This window comes from Tyto alba, unplaced genomic scaffold (genome assembly GCF_018691265.1).
Source record: "Tyto alba isolate M040663 unplaced genomic scaffold, T.alba_DEE_v4.0 Super-Scaffold_2, whole genome shotgun sequence".
In the NCBI taxonomy this organism is placed as follows: Eukaryota; Metazoa; Chordata; class Aves; order Strigiformes; family Tytonidae; genus Tyto; species Tyto alba.
In genome coordinates, this window is record NW_024881282.1 from 43,726,684 (window position 1) to 43,754,449 (window position 27,766).

The 27,766-nt window shown below is 37.1% G+C and overlaps 1 protein-coding gene across 1 annotated transcript; it reads right to left on the minus strand.

The window, feature by feature from the left end:
• Positions 1-10,175: 10,175 nt before the first annotated feature.
• NTS (neurotensin) lies at positions 10,176-27,556 on the minus strand. Its single transcript, XM_042792961.1, has 4 exons — positions 27,253-27,556; positions 23,056-23,117; positions 16,700-16,924; positions 10,176-14,027 (listed from the first exon to the last, which is right to left on the minus strand). Exons 1-4 carry the CDS (start codon positions 27,311-27,313, stop codon positions 13,881-13,883), a joined length of 495 nt encoding a protein of 164 aa, XP_042648895.1. The 5' UTR covers positions 27,314-27,556; the 3' UTR covers positions 10,176-13,880.
• Between the last annotated feature and the right edge of the window lie 210 nt (positions 27,557-27,766).

Genomic DNA, 27,766 nt, shown 5'->3' on the forward strand with positions numbered 1-27,766 from the left:
AAGTCCTGACACTTCACTCTAAGCTGTGTGGATGTGAAAAGTAGGCTTCAAGCCTGGAGCAGGGCTGTTTTCTAATTATCCTCTGTTCACCTGAAAGTCAAAGTCTCAAAAGCTAAACATAATTAAAACAGATATTCTACCCTGTTGTCCCAAACATGAAGCAGCCCAAACTCCCATCTCTGTCATCTGTACTCTGCCAAATAATTCTCTGTCATGTTGAATGCTGCCTCCTCAGCTGCTTGCTCACAGATAATGCAAATCATCATAAAACATTATCATAATCATGAACAGCAGCTCATCATTTGGTCTCCTTACCTTGGGTTACAAATTGGCTGATGTGACATTGGTACATGCTGAACTGGTGGTATCCTCTACAAAAACTTCTCATGCTGCCAGCAAACTCCTCAAGTCCACAGTAGGAACTAATCTACCTCACCCAAACAAGAAGATGAAGGGAAAATGCATGTTTTTGTCTGTTAAAATAAGTGTTCCCCATGGGTTGAGGAGTTGATGGAGCACAAGAGAAATGGAAACTTTTGTAATTTATTCATAGCTTTATTTACACCTGAAAATGGGCCTGTAACATTGTTAGAGCAGGGAATTTGATATTTGATCAAAAACCTACTAATCGTTTTCAAGTGGCAGTTTATGGTTTACATGCTGCCTCAGTTTGCAGGTGGTCAGTTTGAAATTGTTTGGAAAAAAAAAAAAAAAACAGCAAGCTTGCAGAAAGTAACATATTCTAAAAGTCAGTCTTGATTAACATGGTACAAATCAGGCATGAAAAGCTATTAGCAACTTTAGAAAAATTGATTCCTTACTTTACAACAGGTCAAATAGTGCCTGGTTGCAACAATAAGATCTAAGACCCTGTGCTGCTTACTCGGTTGCTGTAAAACAAGCAAAAACATTATCTTTAAAGTCTCTCTCTCTCTCTCTTACTTTCTTTCCTCCTAGTCTTCTGCTTCTGTCCAGAATATTCACCAACTCACCACTATGTCCCTTTCTGTTAAAGATTTAAAGAAAGAGAATGCATCTGATAGCAATATATTCCAAAATTTTGTAATACAGATGCAAATTTTATAGGTTCAGTCTCCAGTTCCAAAACTAAATCAAATCTTGAACTTTCTACTGATAGTGTATCAAAACTTATAAAAACATCAGCAATAATCACAAACAACTTTGAGAGGAAAATAGTGATTGCCAGCCCAAAACTTCAGTAACTGATTTTTTTCTAGTAACACAATTACAAGTGTAAAGTTGATCTCTCTTAGATTCATGATTCACCCAGGAATAATGGATAATCTGGAAAATGAAAAAGAAAACAATACTCATGGCACTGATAACAGAAATAAGCTAAAGAAGAGTGAGTAGTTTGTTTGTACAGATAGATTACTCAAAGTATATATACTTCAGCACATTCATAAATACCTATTGAATCAAAACCTAAATATTGCAATATATGCAATATTCTGACACACACTGTAAGACAGGTTCCCTTTTAGAGAAAGTTTTCAAGCTTTCCTATAATTTTTTTCAGGGACAAAAATTTCCAAACTGACATATATAAATCAGCTTGTTCTAAATCTCTCTGTGGCCATAGCAGTTTCACAAAATATAGCTTTTGAAACAAAAATTTAATTTTTAATCATTTTTCCACACTGCAATTTTTTTTCAATGTTTCCTTATATAAATTGTCTTTGAGGTTCTCTTTAGCTGAAGATACATAACACTCTCGTAGCCATATACTAGTCATTCCTATCAGATCTGAGAATCTAATTTTTAATTCAATAAATATAAACTTACTGCCAAAATTTTACCTTATGTCCATTTTATCTGAAATGTTATTTCCTTCCCTTTCAATTTCCAAGATATTTCCTAAATCTTTGATAGTTCTCTCAAACATTCACTCAATTAATATCTCACATAACACTGGAAAATCTATTTTCTATGACACTAGATACTAGGACCATCAACATGATTATTACTTCAAATCTTGATTTATTCTTTTTCACCTTTGTTTTAGGGAACTTTTGCTGGCTTGTATTTTTTGTCTGATGATCATTTTCTAGGGAGAAACTTCAATGGCACATTATAGGCTCAAACTAATATTCACCTGACACCTTTGTAACACTCAAAGCCAAAGTGTCTTGTCCAAGGTAGATTATCTGTTCACAAATAGGTAATTTGTGATGCAGGATTTCTCCTCCAGAGTGCCTCTCTCTTCATTAGGCATGGAGGAAGTCTGTGTAACTAGCTTAGACCTAGATATCTGACTTTCAGATGGTTACAGCTACGTGAGATGAATTCCACATAAAAAGTCTCTAATACTTACCAGCCTAAAATTGTGAAAGATTGAACTCAGTGACCTGGATGGTATCTTCTACTCTTACTGTCTTTTGTGTTACTTCACATCAAACCTCATTCACTATCAACTCTGTAGTAGCTCCACTTTTACAATCCATGCAACAATCAACATGCTTTTAAGGAATTGCAGAGGAAACTTCAGTTTACTGAGCAGTACTGATCTTCTGTAATTTAGAATGGGCCAAGTTTCTGGAGACCAGTTTAAAAAAAAAAAAAATGCAGTAAGAGACCCATGTATCAGTTACTCTTCTCAAAAATCAAGATAAGACTCTGGCTTGTGCACTTCCACCTTCGCTGCTGACTGGGTGCTACTTCAATAGGAAAAACTGAAATACTAGTTCTCACAAGTTTGATTTCTGCAATCCCAGGAGGACAGGTAAGAGCCTGCTGTTTCTTGTTCTTGGAATAGGAGAAACATAAGCTTTTTGTACTCAGTGCCAGAAAAGAAGCAACTTTAAAGGATGGCAGCACCTTTTTAAAAAAGTTTACTTTTTGTTATGTGGGGAGTAATATAATATCTTTCTGTCTCTGTCCCTGTTTGCTTTATTTAGCTTTAATAGCAATCATTTGCTCCATTTTTTGAGTCACCTATGCTATTTTATCTGATCATCATTTCCAGCTTCCAGAAGGATGCCCTCCTATCACCTTTTCAATATCAGAGGTTTTTTATATGTCTACTGCTGTCCTAGAAGATTGAGGCTTCTCTGTCAACCACGTTTTCCTCTTCTCCCGCACCAATTGTGTGTTTAGTTCAGCTCCAGTGTGACTGTGCAGGATGTGGAATTGATTTTATGAAAGTTGGAAGGTGACCATCAGGTATGCAGCTCACACCCACACTAGATGAGATTGGCTATGGGTCGTTGTTTTGGCCAGCTCTGATAACATACAAGAAGAATTATGAAACTATCAGCACAGACATTCATTTTTTGACCAGAAAAATCAAGTAACAACCCTGTGAAGATCTTCTTGTGATGAGATACATCTTAACAGAAGTATTCCATAGGATATTATGTACAGTGTCTTCATATACAGGAGCGTGCTTGTGTATATGTGTATCTATATATTAGTGTGTTGTGGTTTGAGCCTGGTTGGCAGCCAACCACCACGCAGCCACTCTCTCTCCCTTCTCTTCTGGCAATAAGAACGGACAGAGAGCCAGGCTTGGGGTTCGATATAGGACTGGGATGGGGAAAAAATCACCCTTTATGGGCATGAGCAAAAGTCAGACTCGTTAGGGGAAGAAAAAAAGAACACACATTTATTACAGACACTAACAACACTTAATAGAGTAGGACAGTGAGAAGCATTGCCACATCTTGAGAACACCTTCCCCCCACCCCTTCCTTCTTCCCAGGCTCAGTTCTGCTCCCAATATCTCTACCTCCTCCCCCCAGCGTCGCAGGGTCAGGGAATGGGGGATGCAGTCAGTGCTGCCACTTTCTCCATCTTCAGTGGGGGGAGCTTCTGGAACTTGTTCCCCCTGATCCATTGTGGTCCCCCTCTCACAGGAGACAGTCCTCCACAAACTTTCTCTGACATGAGTCCCTCCCACAGGCCGCAGTGTTTCCTTACACTGCTCTAGCGTGGAACACCAACTTTCTCCAGCTGGAGTTGCTCCCACGGCTGCAGCCCTTCCTGAGCTGCTCCGGCGTGGGACACCCCCCGCATGCTGCAATCCTCCCAGCGCTGAATTGCAGCAGCGGGGCTACCTTTTCCCACAAGACCCCGGCCTTCTTTGGGCACAGCACCTTGATCAACCAGGCAAAAAAACACAGGTCATAAATCAATGTCTGCCCCACCATAGATATTAATGGGTGGCAGGGGGGGCCGCCCTGCCGTCTCACCACAGGATACAGGGGGGTCTCTGCGCCGGCACACCTCCCCCCTCCTTTCTTCCTCCGTTCCTCCACTGACCTTGGTGTTCATGCAGCTGCTGCAACTCCTCTTCACCAGTCCCACTGCTCATCACCATGTCCCTTCTTAAATACGTTATCGCAGAGGCGCAGCTGATTGGCTCAGTTTTGGTGCAGAGGTGGAGCTGACTTGGAGCTGGGGGAGCTTCATGAATCTTCTCAGAGGGGGCTGCCCCTATAGCCCCCTCCCCTGCCACCAAAAAACTCCACCACTCACTCAACCCAGGATATAGTAAAATATATATTGTCTATTTATTTGACCTTTTCCCTGTTTCTCCAAACCCTTTCAACTGGTTGTACAAAATTGTTCTGTGTTAGCAAGCTTTAGCTTTCTATATTATCAGTCTCAATGAATATCTATAATGGTGAATCTGAGCAATCCTTTCTCATTCATACCTGTTGCCAGCTACATTTTCTAGGTAAAAGTTTAGTTAAGGAAGATGAGTCAGAGAGACTTTCAGTATCCTCAAAGGGGCAGATGCACTTCTAACCAAAAAGCACTGAAGTGCGTAAGTGAACAGAAATCAGGTTTACAAGCACCATGCTTCAGATATTTTAACACTCACTCTATCTAAATAAAGACTTTACTTTTCACAGTAAATGTCAGCTCCTTCTTTCACATTAAGATATGCCTTGGAAAAGGGTGCAAATAGTACATTATGTTTTTTTCACACACTTCTGAAAGCTGCTAATAAGGCATCAAAAATGTTTTAACACGGCATATCTTCTTTTACATTCTGCCTTGTTGAAGGCTCAGAAGAGATCTTGTTTATAATCTGTATTCATCCAGGTCACAGAAACATGGATTTTAGGACCAGGTCAGAGAACCAGGCATTGAAATAGGCTGTCTGATTTGCCACAATTACACTAGATACATGACGAAAATATAATTTTTTCAGACCAGTTCCAGATTACTTTTTTTAAGACAATATAAATTTCTGGAGTTTCTTTCTAAGCTTTTATCTGTAAAGTCTGTCTGATAAAAGCTACCGTTCTCAATGCCATTCCTTAATCTTACACTGAAGGTGAAGTTTCACAGACCTTCAGATGTTTTCCATAGGTTTTGGTTTGGTTTTGGTTTTTTTTTTTTTTTTTTGGTTTGTTTGTTTTTTTTTTTTGTTGTTGTTGTTGTTTTTTCCCAGATGACATGAGAACATGGGATTCAGAAATGTAGGCTTTCAGAATTTTTTTCATGAGGTTGAATACCAGCAATCCCAGATCATTTCAGTTTCTGGACACAATGAGTGGGTTCTCAACAGATATTTTACTGTTCTTTTTCTGTATCATTAACATTCAAATTAAACCTGATTTAGAGTGCTGTCTATGCAGAAATCATCCAGTTTTGAACCCTGAAGACTTGCACATTTTGTTAAAAAGAAGGGAATAGGGGTTTCTTCAATCACATCCCCTCATTTGACCTTCTCTATTCCCTCCAATTAGAAAAGTATCCTATCTGAAGTGGAGCAACAAGTCAGAGCCCTGTAAACAACAACAAAAAAAAAAAAAAAAAAAAAAAAGACCAAAACTTCCAAAGATTTTCTTATGAAAAACTAAATTTATTCTTTTCAAGTTAGCTTAGTCCATGTGTGGCAGCACTTCAGTCAAGCTTTTATTACTTAAGCATAGTTTATATTAGAACAGTCCCTAGACTTCTTTATTGACCTAAATAATATGAAAGTATTGAACAAAGATATTCCTTAGACTGTTCAAAGAGTAATTTCCTCACTTCAGTAATAAATATTTACTTAAATAGAAAGAAGAATGTGGGGAACAGATCATATTTAAACCCTCTAAACAAAGGTGGATTTTCCCTAAAGCATAATTTTCTCTATGCTTGTGTTAGTGTTAAATGTTAGTGTTAGATATTAGTTTTGGATATTTCTAGCATTCAAAATAGCTTATTATCATGGAAAAATCATAAAACCTGAGGTGTTACCACATGCAATCATGAAGCCTATGCAAAATTACTTTCTAATCCTGTTTTCTTAGTTTTAAACTCTTTTGTGGAATAGGGAATTACTTTCAAGTCTTTCTGTCTATATCTGTTTCTTTGGGAGTGTGAAGGATGTAAAGAGATCGCTAGTTGAGTGTAATTTTTCTGAAAAGGAATGTTTTGATACATTTCCTAAAGATTATCAGAGCATGAATGATACAGAGGATTGAGTCAGGGTTCTGTGTAAGTTCCATGTTACCATTCAAAGCAATTAGATCTAAATTCTGAAGCTGCAGATATTGGTTTTAGCAATATATACATCCTGAACTACTATATGGCAAAGAGAAAAAAAAATATATTTAAGCGTTTGTGCGAAGAAAATTAATCTGTATAAGTACAGACTAATATAATTTTAGAAGAATTTTAGATTTTCAATGGAAAATTTAACTGGATACATGTAAAATGGAATAAAATTCAGTTCATATGACTCAATATTTTCTTTGATAATTTTTTTTAATGCATGTTAAATACACTGTATGCAATTTATTTGTATTTCACTATTTGATTCAGCCCTATTAGGGAACTTGTTAAGTGAACCAGAGTAAATAATGGCACAGGAATTTGAAGTAGGACAAGGAATTAGTACTATGGTGGATGAGAATGAATAGATCAGAGATAAAATATATCAAGGGACATTAATAATTAAATTTTTAAAGATTCTCTCTTTTTTGAATACTTTCATAAATCGTAATAAATGCTCACACCACAGTGGAAAAAAAAAAAAATCAGGGAAAATAATATAAAATAGAGAAGACAAGCAGTGTATCAATGAATACACACTACAAATGTAAGTTTCTCATTACCTTTCAAGAATGAAATGAGCTTCTGCTTTATGATAAGGCCTTCTCCTCCAAGCTGTTTTCTTCTGTTCTTTTTCATAGCCCTTAAAAGGTCTTCCTTGACTCCTGCACAGATACCACAGTATCTTCTAATTCTAGGACCAGTGTGAGAAAACGGTGTTAATTTGCCTGAGACACAGATTGAAACCACAAGCCTTTTCAAACCTGGGTAGATTGATAGCCCCTGGAGTGTTGATAACCTTAAACTACTAACCGCAATCTGTATTTCTGTCCTACTCAATACTCATGTTCCTGCTCCTCACATCTTACTGAATGACTGAACTGACTGTGGTTTGTGTCATTACTGACCCTTGATGCACACTCTCCTCTTTTTCCTGATCAGCTTTCTTTATTTGTTCCAGTTTCAGCCTAAAAACTCTCAATTTGAAACCTCTTTGTTTCAAGCTACTTTTCTTCATTCAAGGGAAGTGTTGGGAATGGAGACCAGATGGTTGCCCTTACTGTCCTCTACTGGGAACTCCCCTTTTTTTCAGAATATCCTGTATCTTCTAGTTCATACAGCCTATATACACCTTAGTCCTCAACTAACACTAACTCAACAAGACTTAACTCAGTATTAGAATAGCTTTTCTCCTTTCTCCCAGACTTTCCCCTCACTTTCTCCCTCCCTCCAAATACATACAATCCATGCCTTAGCCAGCTCTGACACTCTTTGGAGCCAGACAGAAGGAATACCTGGCTAACAACTTCACACATTTTCTCATTAAGTCTTTTATCTGTCTGTATTTCATTTCCCATTTGCTTGTTTCCTTACAGCCCCTTTCAGTTCAACTCTCTAACATAGAAACCTGTAAGACCACAAAGGTAAAGTGGAGGTACATGTAATATTTATTAAAAAAAAAAATTAAAAAATATATATATATATAATGTTCATAACTCCCTCATTCTCCACAGGCAGGGTCTTGGAATAGTAACTCTTAACTCCACTGTAATGAAAAAACTGCTTTCAGTAACTGGAAACTTTTGAGGAGAATGGAAGTTAAGTATTCACCAAGGATTTCAGATTCAAAACCAGCTGCAATCTCCGTACTTCAGTGCCTTCTGCATATTAAAGACAATCATTTTGAAATTTGTGTCATTATTGTCTATTTCTGCAGCAAACAACAGAAGTACCATGGTACCATACTGTTCTTCAGCTACACATCTCCATAAATTACACATTATTTGCTTTAAAATTCAGAATAACTTGAATAAACTCTTCATTCATGAGTACATACTTATATACCTTTTCTCCATCTAGTGTTATTTTTTGATTCCTTCTTTTTGAACAGAACAAAAAGCACGTTGTCTGTTCCAAACAACTCTTTATTTAAAAGATCATTAAATACGATACCAAAACACAACAACAACTGAAGTATATATGTACACAGCTACCCTAAGGATTTGGTAATACACAAAAATAAAAAAGAGATTTCATTCATGCAAGAAGTATTAAGTAAACTATTTCTAAGACCTTCTCTGTACCTGCTATAAAATAGGGAGTCTTTAATTTTTTTAATTTTTTTTTTTTTAGGAGAAGGATAATTGCTTTTTATCCATAGGTATTATTCATTCAATCAACTAAATTGTTTTTTGCATCCTAATAAAAGGCTTTATAATGTTAGATTCTAAGAACGGTTGTCTTTAAATACATACAAACAACATGGTTTGAAAAAAAATATTTGGAGGAACCACACCATTCATTCCAGATTAAATGATTCCTAAGTCATATTGCTCTGTGACAACTTTAAGAGAATAATGCACAATATAGAACATACTAGGTTTTTGTTTTTTTTTTTTGTTGTTGTTGTTTTTTTGTGTACACATTTATTTTAGACCTTGAATTAAATATTTAGACAGGGGGAAAATCTTAAATTCTAAAATACTGGATTACAAAAATATGTTATGCACCTTAGATTTTTAAATAATGAATCAGAACAAGCTGAAATAATGATAAGACTGTCTTACAGGATGTTTACTTTCTATCCTCAAGATCAGATTTATTGACATACAAATCCAGCAGTTTTTCTTTCACATGATGGTATTACTTTATTAAGCAGCTTAGACACTACATCTGGACAGAGGTCCTCAGGCTGTCATTTGTGAAAACGATGTGTAGACTATCTGAGAAGCCCTGTATGTACACATAAGAGAAACACAGACTGCAAAAGGTTCCTACAATTGAGCTTCAAGTGGAGAGTAGAAAATGTTTCCAGACTAAGATTGCACTGTATTTTTTGAGACAAAACAGACTGGTACTTGGCACACTGGGAGCTCAAGCAGACAAATGCTGTTCCTTGGTAATTTAAGTCTAGTTGTGTATAGTCCCACTTTTCCTTCTGTATGAGGGGATGTGAGTAGTCTCCTGAGCCAACAGCTATATGCTCTCACCTACTTGGCAAAAGCAAGTTTTAGTTGGGCAACTAACAACTCCTGAAGGCTTTGTGTTCCTTAATAGCTGACATGCCTCAAAAAGTTCATTTTTTCACTCCCATTCCACTTCCCCACATTGCCATCTTAGAGGAGTCATTTGTCCAGCCAAAGCTTGCCTGCTAATGAGGTACTGCAAAGCTCTTTCTAGTTCACTGTCTAATTATTGGGTCTGTCAGATACATCCAAGTATCCTGAATCTGGAAGGTTTTGAAACCTCATCTTCAACATTGTGCTTTTGCATGTGTCTTAATGTGACACCTGTTGGATTCATGAAATTGGATGAGAATGTCAATTTTCAGTAACAATGAATAAAACCAAACAAATGTTTTAGCTCCTCTTGTTGACAAAGCTTAAAAATATGATTCAGATGATCCCTGGCATTCCAGTAAATGGAGGGAAATAAAAAACATTTGACATCTGGGGTACTCTGGGGAATTTCAGAAGAACCTGCTCCTCTTTCTGCCCTCCTACATTCAGCTATTATAGTGGTGGCTTGCATCTTCAATTTGATACCTCATAGTGCAAATTGATAACTAATCTTGGGGAAAAAGAATAAAGATCAAGACCAAATTATCATGTCATCGTTGTGTGTTAGTTAAGAGTAAGGTATGAGACATAGCCACAATCATATGTCACAAAATTAAATCTCTTTTAATCTGAAAACTCTACATTTCATCCACTCTGTTCACAGCACAGCCATTAAACCCCTACCTAAAACACAGAACAAAGTTTAGACTTATAAAAGACTAAAACCAGCAAATTTTATAATATACCGCAGGCAAGACTCAAGAAAGCTGAAGACTTATTTTATAACCACATTTAACCTTGAGAACAGTATCTATTATTTTTTAATGTTTCTTTTAAAGAAAAGCTAACAAATCTATGCTTCAGAGATGATAAAATTATTCATTTATCTATGTTTTACTTTTTTTGTAGGGGAAATTTGTAAGATTATGGATAAGAACTATTAAAAATATGTAAAATCAAATCAAGTCTCAGTTACATTTAATTCTACATTAGAAATAACTGAGAGAATTCTGCAGTTGCTCTGTATGATGATATCCGATGTTTTAGGAGTATGAGAAATAATTAAGTATAAAGTTTCTGAATAATTGGTATAATTATTCATCTATGAACTTTGTAAAAATATCAGTGAGTGGAATATGTAGGAAAAATGTGCTAGGAGACATAGACAAACAACAAATCTCTCAGTAATTGTTGCTATAAAACAAAATTTTCCATTTCAAGAGGCAGTTCTATAGGCCAAGGTAGCAATCTGAGTTAATGGTCTTCAAAACAACATTTAAAATTGTTTAAAAACTTAAGGCAATTATGAGCTGCAGAAAAAAAATGAAAGGAAAAAAAAATGCTGTCTGAATTTACAAATCTTTATATCTTGTGAGGACCTCCTCTGGCCTGAACTTCATTCAGCACCCATTGCTGCTGCAAATAGAGGATTGATTTTGCAGGCAACACACGGCTAGGGCCAAGCCAAGTACCCTGAGGATCCCACTGAAAGAATGTGTGAAATAGAGACAAATATGCATAAGCCTGCCTATTTTTTTGCTGCCATCATCCTAAAACGAGGGCTAAAGAAAGGCTGCAATTCCACAGCAGTGAGGTCATCGGGAGGTAGCAACAGATAGAAGTGAGAGGAGGTTTCAAGAAAATAAGCATCCCCCAGACATCAAAATATCCCTTAACAGCTCTGTGTACCTGGCTTAATCATACAATTTAAGTGTGTTTTCTAACATTTTAATGCTGCTATGCTTGCTTTTCACCAATGACCAATGAGCTGAAATGCCAGCATTGGCTTTTTTATCTTTACTGACCATGTTACAATTATACATAGTTTCCTCATCCGGTTAAGACTGTCTGCCACTCTGGATTACATTCTTCTGACAGCTCCCTGAACCCCACCATCAGAGGTTAGGGAACAACTGAACAAGGTACCTCCTGCCATCCTTTAAGCTCTCCCTCCTCCAGTGACACACAGTAGCTGACCGTGTGTGGATTCACAGCATGCTGAAAGGAAATGGGTTATTTTAAGCCATTTTCAGCCAGTCAATTTGTCTAATCTGTTAACTCTGCACTGCAAGGAACAAGTACACAGTCACACGGTAAATCTCACATGAGTGTGGAGCACAAGATGAGGGGGGAACAGTTCATCATCATCATTTGAAGTCTTCTGCCATCACTCTGAATATCTAAATTGCCTCCAAAATGAAACATAGAAGCATGCTTTTGTTTCAGAAAATTTTAACATTCTCTATCAGATGACAACCACATTAATTTACCCTACTTTTTTTTAACTTTTATAAACTGAACACAAGAGAAAAATAGGACAGCAACCTATTTCTTTTTTGTCTTATTCTTCTGTGTTGCCCATGAAATAGTGATTTGAAGTTTCTTTCCTTGTTCCTGATATACTGTTATCACTGAATTTTGGAACAAACTCTGTTCTGCTTTGTCATTTCAGACAAACGGGTATTTTAGAATTTAAAGTGTATGTAATAGGACTAGAGAGTCCACAGGTCTGTTGGAAAGAGGGAGGTTTCTTAGAAACTTGAGAGTATACTATGTCTCCAGTCTACGCCTATGACTGTTGCATAAAAAAATAAAGGGTACGAATCAACTAGAATCTTATTTAAGCAAAGGCCATAAGTTCATTAAACGTTTAAACACTGAGACCAAATGTACTTAAGTGCTTTTCTGTATTCAAGTCATAACGATTATTACAATAGTTAGTGTATGCTCAGTTATATCTGGTGAGTATGTGCATTTTGTGGCTATTAAATAAATAAACTGATTAATAACATTTGTAGTGAGAAAAGGAAATATAGTTAGATTTAATATAATGCAAATACATTTTACTGTAAAAAGACCATCCCTCCCCATGTGACAAAGATGGTATAACCATTGGTATGGATATGTTATTTCTATGCATATCCCTGTGTATGTTTAATAATAATTGGCAGAAAATATGACCTGTGAGAGGATCTGGAAATTCTCTGAGTGTTTTGTTTCTGGGAATTTGTTGGAACAGTATTGCTTTGAGGAAAGAGCTTAAACAGAAAATTGGTGGGTTTTCAAAAGCAATGCCTGTCCCATTTTTTGCCTCGTGGTCTGAGCATCTAAGCTTCATGGGTCTTGGACTATCACTGTATTTTGACTGTTGTTGTGACCTCCAATTCTTTCAGACTGTTTTCTTCCACACTGCAACCCAAGATCATGGAGATCCCAAGTATCATGTACATACCACAGACACAGAGCCGGAAAATGTATAAGTTTTGGGTGGCACTTGATTCCTCGTGGCTTGAAACAATTTTTTCCATACTGGGAGCTTCCCTCTCCACCAGCCTGCAAGACTGTCTTTAACCCCTGAAACTGCCTGTTGTTATTGTTACAAATTTGTAGAGACAAGGAAAGTAAATGTCTTTTAATTGTAAGTTTAAGATGTTCTAATTTTAATTCCTCTTTCAAATATTTCTCCCAAGTTTCTCATACAACCAGATTAGTATTTTGACTTTAACAGTGACAGCACAGGAGCATGAATCAGCTTTTATTTTTTGTCTTTGTGTTGTTTTTCCTGAGAATTCATAGATTAGGTAAACAGTGTAAGTTCTTTAACTGATTTAATAAACTGTTTTCCTTTAGTCAGTGATACACAAGACTATGAAGCACATTTGGATTTGTTCTCAATAGCACACTCTTTTAAAGTCTCATTTATGTATTGTTTTCTTAAATTATGACTCTTCAGTCTCAAGTTAGGAGTCAATAACTTAGAATGCATTTACAAGCAGGCCATTAAAATATTAATTTTTAAATTGCCATTTAATAGCTGATAGTATTTCCTTCCCTCCTTAGACCTAAACCCTAATAAATTAAACTGGCCAATATATAAAATATTGTGACACTTCTGATTAGTGTATTATACAAAAATTTGCAAGCATATATATGTTTGAGGTGTTACATTAAGAAATTTTAAAATTCTCGGTAGGGTTTACGGACAATATCAATTTACTTGTTGTATGTTGGTATGCTTTATAAAATAGAAAAGACTACAGTATTGTTGGAAATATGCTGAAATCTCAGTTTTGTACAATACATCATGCTTAGAAACTAGATTTATTTGCAAATGTATTGGTCCAATTAATCTCAAGTAGGAAAAAGTCACAATCAAGAAACAGCAATTGCAAAAAAGACACAGTTATGTTATAATCTTGATGATTTTCCATAGTATATTTTCACACAACTATGATTTTAGATTTAGATAAGATAACCATAATGCACAGTTACCTATAAACTAAATATACATTGTTTTCTTCTGCTGCATCAGTAATATGAACTTCTCTTAAGTATGTATGGTCTTCTAGCTTTGTTCACATGTAGCTGCCGTTTCAGAATATAGGGATTTTTTCTTTTCATTATTTCCTTGTCTTGGCTTGAGTTCTCTAGATCAAAAGCATCTTGCTGAAGTAACTGTAGGATGCAAGAAGAGACACAATGTTGTCAGCTTTTTTTGGTGATGAAAATTATCAATTCCAAGAATGCTTTATAAAACTTTATTTTAACATCTGCCACCAAGAAAAATCTTTACCATAGTAGTTGCATCTTTAAAAAAAAAAAAAAAAAAAAAAAGCCCAAAACTCAAGACACAAAACTAAGATCAAGCTAAAGATGAGCTGAATGCTATGGAGGTGATATTTAAATTCCACTGAAACAAATGAGATCATTGGTTTTGACTAGAGGAAAAAGCTGGCATGTCCTCCTTGGACTAAAATTCAAATTGCCTGAAAACTTCCTAATGACTGTCACTCTGTAATCACTCATTTAGGCAAAACACCTCCTAAAACACCCACTGCTTGCTGGTTTCAGGTTTTGAGCAATATTTTTATATGCGACTTCCTACAACTAAAAAATCAAAATGTGTAATAAACAAATGAGAAATGAAATAAAGCACAAGAAAGCCAAAACTTTGTCAATCAAAATTTCTTATATAACTGTGTTTTGAGTTCTACTTGGAGTTTTTAAAGTGTTCTGTTCAGATTCAATCTTGCTTTACCTATTAAGATTTCATCCATTCTCTCACCAAGTTCTTCCATGGTCAAGTACAGTCCTACTGTCTGGCTGAAAGGCATTAAACTGAAAACATTTTTATACTCACCTCGTTATTTCCCCAAGCAATCAAACTCTTTTACTCACTTAATTACTTAATAAATGAGTGCTCATCTAAATTCTATTGAAATGAATGGAAAGACTCATGGTTTCAACAGACTTTGGAGTCAGTCCTGGATGAGTAAGATCACAAGAACTTCTTTCATTTACAGAAATTATTTATTTCAAACCTTCTTCAATATTTCTCCCTCTGGCACTATCTCTTCTTTTATTGTCTTATAAACCTCTGCGCTGCATAAGCATGTTCCTAAGCTGAGAGAGGAATATTTTTTTTTCAATTTCACATGCAGTACTCTTAGGAGCGATGATTCTCAATCACCAAAAGAGATGATGTAACTACAAAGTAAGGAACTGTAAGTCATATGGGATATTCCATATAGTCAGTTCTATGGTAGCTTTTTGTCATGGTTTGACCCCAACTGGCAACTAAGAACAACACAGCTGCTCTCTCACTCCTCCCAGCTCCCAGTGGGACAGAGAGGTGAACTGGAAAGGGAAAAAAAGTAAAACTTGTGGGCTGAGATAAGAACAGTTTAATAATTGAAATAAAATAGAATAATTATGATGATAATGATAATAATATTAATAATAATTGCAATGAAAGGAATATAACAAAAAAAGACTGACATAAACCCCAAGAAAGACAAGTGATGCACAGTGCAATTGCCCACCGCCAGCTGACCAGTCCTCAGCCAATGGCCAAGAAGTGATCCACCCATCCCGCCAACTTCCCCCAGTTTAAATACTGGTCATGATGTCATATGGTATGGAATAACTCTTTGGCCAGTTTGGGTCAGCTGTCCTGGCTGTGTCCCCTCCCAACCTCTTATGCCCAACCAGTCTTCTTGCTGACAGGGCGTGAGAAGCTGAAAAATCCTTGACTTAGTATAAACACTGCTTAGCAACAACTAAAGACATCTGTGTATAATCAACATTATTCTTGTACTAAATCCAAAACACAATGATATACCATCTACTAGGAAGGAAATTAACTCTGTCCCAGTCAAAACCAGGACACTCCTTTCCAGCAATAAATGTACTGATTAAAAGATTCCTCAGAAAACTCTGGTTCTCAAAGATGTTGCAGTCTTTTATATGGACCATCCCAGTTAATATGAAGTCCTGAGAAAAAGCCTGCCAGTACAGATCTATGATTCAGTAAACAAGAGGATCAAGATTCAGCCAGATTTTCCATGAACCTGCTATAGCTGAAGAAATTGAGTTTACTGGAAAGTGGGTAGTGACAAAGGAATATTTTTCGCTACACAAAGTAGCTTTTATTGTCATGTATAACAATGCAAATGGATTGTGCCCAGTGTGACTCTGTAAGCTCACTGCAGTGAGATAAATATCACAAATGTACTATAAACAATCACTGTTTAAGGACAGTAATCATCATACAGTCACAATGCTGACTTCCAGGGCCCTCTTTAGGTGTGGAGAAGCGGAAAGGAAGAGTTCCCTTGCTACTGGTTTCCCAGAAATGCTAAGAAGCCCAAAGTACCTGATAAAATTACATGTACACATGGGCATGTGTCCATGCATTTTGAATCCAGTTTGCCTTAGGGCCTCAAAAGGGTTTTCATGAACTCTGCTTACATTTAGTTATGCCTCAATAAATGTGCAGTAACTTCACGTTTGTTAAGCAGATATTATCTGGCATAGAGCTGACTTTCATGTGTTTGTTTGGTTCCTTGGAACAGATACAAAGAGTGGAGAAAGTATGTAGTTAAGAATAGTTCTCATTTATCCATGAGTTCTTATAAAAAACAGACACTTGCCTCATCAGAAACTACCTTAATTCACAGATCTTTAAGGAAGAGGAATATTGGAGGTATTAGAGAATATGAAAAAGGGAAGGAAAGCTTGGACAATATAACAGGGGCCACCTGGATATGGATTTTAAAACACCGCCAGGAACAGAGCCTGAGAGTTTAATAGCAACTGAAGCATGCATTTGCAACAGTTTGTTTTACCTCCCAATGCTGAAAGGCTCTGCTGTGGCAAACTTTTTGGAGTTGATACACTGTCAGCATTGCTTCCAAGCTGAAGCCATCCAGAGCAGCAGGAAACTGTCTTCCTGAAATGAGATCCTCTTCATCTACCTCTACTGCATCCTCCACTTGGTTGTTTATGTTGTTGACAAGATTGCAGACATTTAGCAGGGTAATTTTCCAGTAAGGAAGTTTTGCTCTGTTAATCTGGAAATACAAATAGCCACTATTCAACATGTTGCAATTTTTGTTTTGTTTTTTAGTAATAATGTGTGACATTCAAACATTTTGGTAGGAAAAATTGTGTGTGTGTTTGAAGTACTTCTCATCTTCTCAACTTTAGTGCTGAAATTAAGACAACTCATTTATTAAACACACCAAGTCTGCTTCCCCACAGCCTTACCCCTCAGGTAGATATACAAGATGAAAAACTAAACTGCTACCAAACCAGAATGGTAGCATTTCACAGCCATTCTGCACAGGTGCAAACAATAACAGATGGAAATTAGTATAATATAAATTCACATGTGTAAATCAGGACAGTGAGTCAAACCCACTGGATAAAACATCAGTACTGGCATTCAATGTGGATGCCTGTGGTTAACTAGACGCTCCTCCCCAGTTCAGAACAAATACCAGTCATTTCAAAATTCCTTGAGAAAAGGAACAGAGTCCCTGCTTCAGGGCAAGATGTCTGTTGAGTCTAGATCTGAAGTTATGGAACCTATAAGCCCCAGGAGTTTTGGATGCTGGAGAGTCATGGGCCTGGGAGATGTGAATTGAAGGTCTATGGGCTTAGTTGAAGATAAAGCAAAGATGAAACAGCTGTGCAAACTATGTATTCCTCATTTGGTAACTGGACGGAAAAACCCAGACCAACAGTATTTAGGTGGTCCATATAATGGACCTATTCGGAGAAGTTACAGAAAGACAGAAATAAAGAAATTCCACCATGGTTTGACTCAAATTTTGCTTGTTCCAGTATCTTGCATTATTTAGATACCATTTTTAACTTTTAAACCCTTTAAAAAAAAAGGGTTTAAAAGTTTTTTCTCCCCTTGAGAAAAATAATTTTTTACTTTTTTACTGGTACTGTTCTTTCCAAGCAGCTGTGGCAGTAGCCTTCTTCAGTTTTGCTAACAATAAAAAAAAGTAAGTGAAAAACCTAATTCCCACCTCATTCACTGCTTTTCATATCTTTGCAGCTTTCTTGGTTCTCCCACTATTCATTATTTCTTTCAAATTGTATTCCTTTTAGTGGTGAGTATAGAAATTAGTTTCCTTAAACTAGAACTGACGATACAGCAATCACCAGTCAAAAGCCAAATAGCAAATTTCTGTTTATTGCTGTCAAGGGCTTCCTTGCTGTGCACATTAAGATTACACTTTATCTATGAACTGAAATGTAGCTGCTTCTTTTCCGGAATGCACAACTTTAAATATAGGTTTTAGATTAACACAGGCATTGTCTTTAACATACTGACAGCATTAATTGGTGTGGACGCAGCACTTACCTAGCTGAACATTAGGTAATCACATAATCTGTTGTTTCTTTAAAGCACCTTCCTCACAAACGGGCATTGTATGCAAGATTTATGCACATTCACCACACTTTACTATCTCTTGAGGGAAAAGAAAGAAAATTGGGAGGACTGAAGAAGAAACAAGAAAATCCAGCATCACTACCAGCATTAGTTACAAAAGATTCCCTTTTGGCCATAATCATTACTCCAATATACATCAGATATATACATGCCTTTCAAAATGAGAATAATTTAGCTCTTTAAAAAAAACACTATGTGTTCTCAGATTCTTGACAAGGCTCAGGAAAAAAAAAATAAAAGAAAATGAAGAGGATTTTGTTTTCAGGCTAAGAAGAAAACAAATCTGAAATCTTATTCACAAGCTTGAAATTGGTTCTGCATTGTTTACTTTGAGCTCATCTGTTGTCCCATCTAGGTGCCTTAATTAGTCTGTCAAGTTATTTGAAAAGATGTGACAGGTTCAAAAAAAAATTAATCTCTTTGCAGAATGTCTAATTTAATTAACAGAAGTTAAACTAGCAAAAAGAGCAAGTGTATATTGCAATTTAAAAATCTTCTTTGGTCTGTTTTAAAATATTTATTATATATAAAAATATGTGCTTTCCATAGCAAATGAAGAGGTTTTTCCAGTGCTTTTCTCTCTCCTGAGTATATAAAAGAAATCTGAGCTAGCACTGTAATAGATAAATTGCAGTGGAGAATAAAATCTAGGGGCAGTGCTATGTGAGCAAGTGAGAGTTCTGAGTTAAAAAAAGGCCCAAAAATATTCCAGTGGATGGGAACAGGAGAGAAGAGGAAAGGACAGGGAAATTTGTTATGCCTTCTTGCATAATTTACAGAATCTTTTTGATCTAAAGTTGCTACTTATGTTACCTTGATACATGTCTATATTTAAAGGAACCATCCTCTGTATATTAGTAAAATACTAAAATAGCAGACTTCATTAGATGAAATTGGTATTAGCTGCTACTTATGAGGTTAGGGGAAAAAATGTGGTGCTGTCTGCAAGTATACTTCATTTGTTAAGAGAGTCTAATTCCCATTAATACCATGCATTTATCACCTCAAATTATTTTTACCTAGGTACACTTGCTTCTGACTTACACTGATGCCAGCTCACAGAACAAAACCATAAAGCATTAAGATCTTCAGCCAAAGGTGAAATATTTTTTTTAACTGAACATGGAGCTCTGCAGGTCATGTCCAGTCACTGAACAGAGCAGCCATATTATTTTTCTCCTTATTATTTTTCTCCTCTACTTCACTATTACAGCAAGCATTACAATCAGACAGCATTATTTTATAGGTTATGGGAAATCTCTGAGGTGGTTATCCTAAAGGAATATGTGAAAATGCAGTTTATAACCCAAATGCTCAGGTACATTTCCAGTGTGTGATATATTTTCCACACAGGTCTAAGCAATACCAACTACAGTTGCTCAAGACATGTTTTGGAAAATACCTACACAAGAGATCAAGGAATCCATATCTGCCAAGATGAAACTAATTTTTTTAAGATTAGCTTGGAAAATATCTGGGAGCGATCCGAAGGAACAAAAGCAATTGCAGTATGAATCAGAATTTAAAAGTTATTAATGCTGAAGTGAATATGATGTATGCATTTCCATTGTTGAACATGCTTCTGAAATAAGACTCATATATGTGGTTTCCCACTCCTCATCTATCTTGAAAGAGAATTTTAAATCATTTAAGAAACTGAAATGTGCTTTAGAATATTTAATTCTTTGACAACATGTTTATCCTATGAAAGATTAAAGAGAATTCCAAGTTATAACCTATATGATATCTTTTTCCTTCCAATTGAATGATACTCCTGATAGCTTAAGATGCTTATGTTATAATGCATACCTCCCAAATGTTGTCTTTTGTCAGAAAGGTCAGTTCTCTGCTTTTTATGTTCTTGTCTTTATCTAGTGAAAGCAGATGAAAAACAAATTCTATAACCAAGTAAAACACAATGTAATGTAGGATCTCTATGGTTCCTTTTTGGAATAGTAGTTGAATTTTGTTCAGAATTTAACCATAAGAATAATAAAAATACTCTCTGTCTTTAAGCAGATATGGTATAGAGTTCTGTTACAGTGGAAGTTCTTCCATGGTGTACACTAGTGCCTGTAAATGCAATGAATTTTTATGTGAGGACTGCATCAGGAAATCAGTAACTCCCAGGCAGCTGTAACCTCGTCTGCCTCTGACAAGGAGGCTGAATGATACAGTCAGCAATAGGCATCCTAGAACAATAAGAAGCTCAAAGGGTCCAAGACTTCAGAAAAATTAGTGTGAGTGGGAATCCCAAATCACCTCAATCTTTTTTTGAGTTCAGGACATTCTTCATGCAAGTGGTGGTTGCAGGCAAGCATTTAGGAAGCTGGGAATAGAGCTATCCATTTGATACAAAAGAGAGACAGCAGATAACTGTCCTTATATTTGTGACACTTCAGGTTGTGCTGTCTTACCAGATCTTCCAAATGGCTCTTTGGATTTTATCTTAGAGGAAAGACAGATGAAGCATTTTACGGACTTGTTTGACTATCTTCTTTGTGATGTAGCAGCAGGGAAGGGTGATAAACTGTATTAATTGCTGAAGACAGGTTGTAATAAGCATAGACAAACTTCCTTAATGATGGAGAGTGATTCAGCAGATAGATAGCTTTAAAGAACAGTTTAAAAAGGGCCAGGAGATGCTGGAGAGCAATCTGTGAAGTTAAAATCATATGGTAACTCTTTCCATAATATTAGATAGACTACTGAATGTTGTAAAAAGTATGTGCTTAAACCCTAGCTGTAGTCTTGATACTGTACTTCACAAGTGCCTACTTAGGAAGATTTTTTCTGTCAAATACTAGAACCACAAGTGATAATCCACTTTGCTGCATTTTTCGATCTGAGTTTCCATAAACACTTTTTTTCTCTCCGTCTCCTCCCCCACCCCCCATTAATGTTATTTAAATTGTCTGGATTTCCCTTGTTGCTTATTACCAAGCCAGTGTCAAAGACGGTTAATGCAATTTAACAGTAATTGCCCTCAGCTGGAACCAGATCTCAGGCACAATACAAGACAGTTATTATACATACCATCCTCAAATTTGTGTCTCACACCAGAACCATATTTTTGTTCTAATGAGGGTTAAAAGCTAGCAGAGGACAACAGAAAAAAATAAAAAGAATTTGTCATTTCAGTAATGAATCGAATAGTGGTATGCATCTTGTAGAAGCATTCATGTACAATTGTTAGTGTGCCTTACTTTGATGTCAAGAGACAATATATATTGAACTAATGAATTTGAGATGGTGATTAAAGGCAGTATAATACAGAATTAAAGCAGTGTCTCCATCATGCATCTACTGCTTCTGTCAACTTCGGGTGTCACTTGACACTTATGCACCATATGGAAATTGAATAGCAAGCTACATGATGTAAAACAACATATAAGAGTATTATGGCAAACATCATTACGTTATCAACTGGTGCACTATATTTGTGCATTTTTAGTTACCTGAAACTGTGGTCTGTGCTGAGAGGGAGGAATAGACAGAAGTTAGGTTCACAGTTTCACTGAAGTCAGTAGCAGAAATACCAGTAACTGCAGGGTTTCCTTCCAGGGCATACTATGCTTTGCCACACAGAACTACTTTTGCCAGCCTCCTACATTTAAATTTATCTCAGGAAAAACAGTATCTATTAAATTTCTCTGCACTTTAGAGAAGAGAGTGGCAAAAAGGTTTATTTGACATCTAAGGTTAATTAACACGCCAGTAAAAAACACGGGAACCTAAGAACTGCCAGACCAGATAAAACAATGTATTTTCTGGCTTCATTTCTTATTCTAGTCTACTCAAAGGATCCTGTGAAAAAGCTCACACATAAGCAAGTACAGTAAATAAAGTCTTCCAAGCAGGTTTTGTCCTTAACCTTCAACTAGTCATTGGCTTACAAAATTCTTTTTTCAGGGAAATTTTTCACTTCTCATTTTATTTTCCATTTTATTTAATCACTGCTTGAACTTCATTAGAACAAAGAGTTAAAACATTCAACCTGAAGTCCATGGCACTTGTTTCAGGGTTTGTTCTTTAATATGTTGCTGAAGATATATTAGACCTATATATTTTGTAGATCACTCATAGAAAATAGCAGTGTTGAGAAAGTGTCTATCAGACTGTTTAATATGTATGTACAACACTTGCTGCTTCACCTTGTCAATATGAGATTGGAACTGAATTTTTGTCTATTCGTATTAAATAACAGGGACACCGCTCCGTCTGGCAACTTGTCGAGAAAATGTCATTTATCAGATTAATACTTTCACAGTCATGCCCCCATGTTCCTGTACTAACACTATGATTAAATTCCTAAACCAAAATCAGAATATGTGTTAACAGTTTTTGCTTTATGACTGTCTTAATTTTATATGCATATAGGAAAAGTTCTGCATAAAAATAGCACTTACGGATTTGACTCAAGGTTAATTTAGCTTTCATCAGGCATAATCATATTGGAAACACATTTCCTCATATAAATTTACATCTCTGCACATAACACAGTTCTGACAGTTTAATGAAAGTACCAGTGTTAAGAGTGAGGAGCACTTTTAGTGTGTCACATCAACACCTTTAAATTTCCTTTGAACTGGAGAAAATCTTGCACCAAAGTAATGTCTAGCACTGAGCTTTTCAGTCTAGACCATAGGTTATTGCTTTGTACAAAGACTTCTGGGTTTGTAATGAGAATTCACTTGTTCCCTACCCGTCAGCTAAAAGAGGAAAAATAATTACCTTTGATGTGTACATATTGGTCAATAAATCTGCTTCTAACGCTTTCATCTCCTCTTCTGAATCTGGGAATAAACCAAAAACATATGTTTCATCATAAATCATGGACATTTCAATTCAGCACACAGAATTTAAATATACCAATGAATTTGTAAAAACAAACAAAAAACAGACAAGTCAGATGACACAGCAAAGTGATCTAGATGGACTGTGAGAAGTCTTCAGGTAACAGCAACATTATGTTACAATTGATACTCACTACCTTTTTAACGCATGATCTAACTTACTGAAGTGATTACTGATTCATTAATCTCAGTTCACTCATAGACAGGCCCACTAATCTGCAGCCCTTTCAGTAAACAAAACTGCTGCAATATTCTTCCTTCAAAATCAGTAAGATTTTTATAATCACTGTGTTTCACCTCTGCTTACTTCAGAAGAAGATTTTTGATGTTTACTTTCAAAGAATACTTATTTAAGTAGCATCTAAGTATTTAGGTGAATGGCAGTTATGATTGCTTGGAAGGTTTAGTATAGATTATTCTTAGTTAAATTAAGAATATGTTTACTGACATGAAGAAATTGAGTTTAACCAGTTTGTGATACCAGCTCTTGACAATGCATATACCAAAAGAAAGTATTCTGACTGTAAGTTTGAAGATTTTCTTTACTAATTTAATTGACCTTTGATAGCTCAGCAGACTTGGAAGACCTGTGATTTGGTGAATTAGGTAAAAATTGCTGTAGAAAGAGAAAACAGCCACAAACTTTTCTGCTTTGTGCTGTACAGAATCACAAGGAACATCTGATGCCTTGAAAGTGTAGCATCAATCACAGCTCAAAGATGAGATATATGCAGAAAACAGTTAAGAATTCAGGAGAAACTGAGTTCCACATGGCTTTTAGCTTTCCTGGAATACCAGCAGTCAAACAATACGCTTACTTATATTTAAAACCAAACTAAGCGAAAATCTATTGCATATTCATGTAAGTCATATCTCACTTTCATCAAAATGATCAATGCTGTTGGCATGTAACACCCTACCACAGAATCCATGGATAGATTCTGCTGATGCCTTCGTTTCAGGCATCTTTACCACACTGTGTCACTACCTTTCACAAAACATGAGACTGTAAAGGACATTTTATACAAATATGTGTTAATCTGTCATAGTTTTCTCCTAGCACAGGAAGCCAACCATTATAATGATATTAAAAACAAATCATGTTCAATCATAATAACAAGATCTCACCACCACTATGTTTCTTCTTTGGGGAATTCTTCCAAACTATCAGTGGTTATTCACGTTATTCTAATTTCAAGCCTATTTTATTTCTAATTACAAATTTATTAAAGGTTTCTATATAACTTCCTTCACTATAAATGATACCTTTCTATTTGTAATATTAACCCAACTCATGCAGTTTTTGAGAGCAGATGCAGCCCTTCCCAGCGTAGATTTTTTAGGATGCACTTGCATGGTGATTAGCAAACAATGCAAGATCACTGTCCCTTTTGGACATAAACTATTCCTCTGGAAATCTTGTAAATACTTCACTGAATGGCTAAATCCAGAGGTAGTAAACTTCCCTCTATTCTATTCTCCTATAATAGCCTTGTATTCCCAACTTGAGTGGTCCTCCTCTGTACCTGATGTGATCTCAAGACAGCACAACATAGTACAGTTTGGATCAGAAGCCTCAGTACTTAACTGCCTTAATGCTTACCATTAGCTACAGGATGTATCTCCCTTACACGTTTTTTTATTTTGTTTGTCTTTCATGGCTGAAAAACTTTATTATCTGGTAAAAATTTGAGGTCAGACAATATGACCAAATCTTTTATCTCCTCAGACATTTCCAACAGCTGTGCTTCTGCTAAAATGAGCTTTTAACTGGAACTTCTATTATTTCCTAAGCTATTGCATTTTTACTGTTGCTTCTCATTTCTATTATTCAGGGCACCAAAAATTTCTGTGTGTTACGCTGATCTTCCTCTGTAGTTATGCTCCATTTCACCTTTGCATTACCAGCACACTGCATTCATCCTTACTGTCTGCACTGAAGTCGTTATTGAAAATAGACTGGTTTGTAGATAGTTATTACAGCAAGTCACTAGCAGCTAATCTCCAACCTATGGCCTTCCAGCCCTTTCAGCACTAACGGTTGTCAGTGTTACTTGGTCTCTCAACAGCATTATCATTAGCCAAAGTTCTGATGGCAGCACAAGATCACCTCAGCTGAATTTCTACTAATGGTAGCAGCAGTGCCCATTGAATGGGTGAGCGGCACATGTGTGACAGCTTCATGCTTTGTGGTGTCCGGGGTCGTACCAGCAGAGGACAGTGAAAGGACCTGTGTCTGGTTAGCACCTGTTTTTTTATAGAGGATGGAAGATGGCTTCCACACCATGGCGACTGGAAAATAGCTGCAGGCGTGGAAGATAGGTAGGTATTAAGATACATTTTGATGGAGAAAAGAAGTCTGAAGGACATTATTTAGGAGGCCGGTCGAGATTCCCCAAGTGAAGGATAAAGCATGGCTTGGAGGAGGAGAAGGGACCATGTCCAGGCAATTCGGGCATGAAAGGGACAAACGAGGAGTAAAAGCATAAAAAGAGCAGACTCGCAGAGAGCAATGTATGAAAGGCTGGTTACACATTATTGTTCAAATCAGAGGGAAATTCACACAGTTTGATGTTCTCTTGATTCACTTCTTACTGACAAGAAATACAGCTTCTATTCATATATTCACATTCTACAGGAATAGTAAGATTCTACAGTTACACACTTTCCCATGAGGGAAAATATTTTCAAAAGAAAATTAGAATGAATGATCATTTCTTTATAACAGTCCATATTAATTAAAACTGATTTGGCCCCTCCACACAAGCCTCTCCATGGCATTTCTCATTTAAATATAATTTAAAATTGTCAAGCAAATAAACCATCATGTCAGTTACACATACAATTTTGTTTCTGGATTTTTTTAATGAGCCTATTTTAATTTCTACTGAAATTTTTTACATTAGTGGGCTTTCACTCGGGCTCTACAAACAGTTGATTTTGAAACAGCCTCACTGAAAATACTAGTCAAGTAATTGTTTAAAAAGCTTCAGATATAGAAGGAGAAAGTAATAAATAATAAGCTCTGTCACTAAGATCACCAGTTCTCTATAATATACAGAATTATTATGTTTAAACTGTGATAAAATGCTGGTATTATGTGTGTTACATTTTTCTTCTGCAGGGGAATAAAAATTGGAAACTTTCATCTAAAGTGAGAATTAGAAATTCTGAGTCCTCCTGAATGCTGAAACTGAACAATGAAGATACTTGTAAATTTATTCCTTAAATGCTGTGGAGATAAAAATGCAAGTAATTTTCAATTTCGTTAAGTCTGGATTTTGAAGCCTATGTCTACTTCATGTCTTTGTGTATACACCTGTTTAATCACCACCATACCTATTTTTGGTCATAAACTTAGGGCATAAATGACACACACTTAGCTGTGTCATTTTCCAAAGGAGCAGGCGATTCATTTTAATACATGGTCCTTTTTTTTTTTTGTTTCTAAATCAATTGCTCTTGGAGTAGAAACTCACTTATATTAACCTTTCTATTGTGTGATATGCATCAGATTCAGTATTTTTTTTGTCATTTCAGCTCAGTTGTTAGCAATTTTTTCCCAAGAATACTAAAATTGTATTTCTGTCACTAAAAAGTGATTAAAGTGCATATATACTCATGCTGATTTGGATTATGGCAGCTATACATGAGAGTGGCAGAAATTATAATTTCTATGGTAGTTTGGAAATACATGGTATTCGATAAACCACAACTCGGGCAGCATAACTAAGCAGATGGTCTACACTGATTTGTGTTTCCGATGACTGCTCTACACTCACTGCCAGGGTATGGATGCTGTGGGGCGGAACGGTTTACACGGAGGGAGAAAGTTACGGGAACGATATAAAAAACGCTGCTGGCCAGAGCCTGTTATCGGGGCCAGCTTCTTGGCGACAAGTGGGTGCAGCCACGGTCGCCCGTGGCGACTTCAGCTCCTCCCCTGAGGGTCCCCCCAACAAGCTGCGGGAGCGGCCCGGAGCCCGGGGCTACGGGGCACGGCGGCCGGCGAGACTTCGGGGGGACGCGGGGGGGGGTGGGGGGGTGGGGGGGATGCTCCCGGGCGGGGGCTTACCTGAGCAGAGGCTGCAGGAGGCCAGGGCCAGCAGCACCGCGCACACCAGCTGGGCTCTCATCCTTGCCGCGCCTCCCTCTAGAAAGTAAAGTCCATAAATCCTGGGGAGAGACGGAGAGAGAGAGAGAGACAGACAGACAGACAGAGCCCCGCCGCTCCGCGCCTCTCCGCGCCCTCAGCACTCCGCGCCGGCGGGCAGCTGCAGGCACTAGTCGGGGGACCCGGACCCTTCCCCAACTATATAAGCCGCGGGGTGATGTCACGGCGGTGCCGCCATCACCTCCTGACGAAGCGCCCTCCCTCCGCCCCCTCCACCCCCCCACACACACCCCCCCCCCAACCGCTGCCGCTGCCCCCCCCTCCGCGTCGCTCCGCGCTCGCCAGCGCTGACGCCACTGGCCGCCTGACGCACGCGGAGCCCCGCGGGGCGCGCAGCGGGGCGCACAGCGAACCTCCGCACCCACCGCCGGGGGGGGGGGCGGTGCGGAACGGGCTTTTCCCGAAAGGCGGCTAT

Excerpts from the sequence above, each read along its gene's own strand:
- NTS (XM_042792961.1), bottom strand. The coding sequence starts at position 27,313 with ATGAGAGCCCAGCTGGTGTGCGCGGTGCTGCTGGCCCTGGCCTCCTGC. Across the intron at positions 23,118-27,252 it reads CTCCTGCAGCCTCTGCTCAG|ATTCAGAAGAGGAGATGAAA; the intron begins GTAAGCCCCCGC and ends GTTTATTCCCAG. Across the intron at positions 14,028-16,699 it reads GAGCCTTTCAGCATTGGGAG|TTACTTCAGCAAGATGCTTT; the intron begins GTAAAACAAACT and ends TGCATCCTACAG.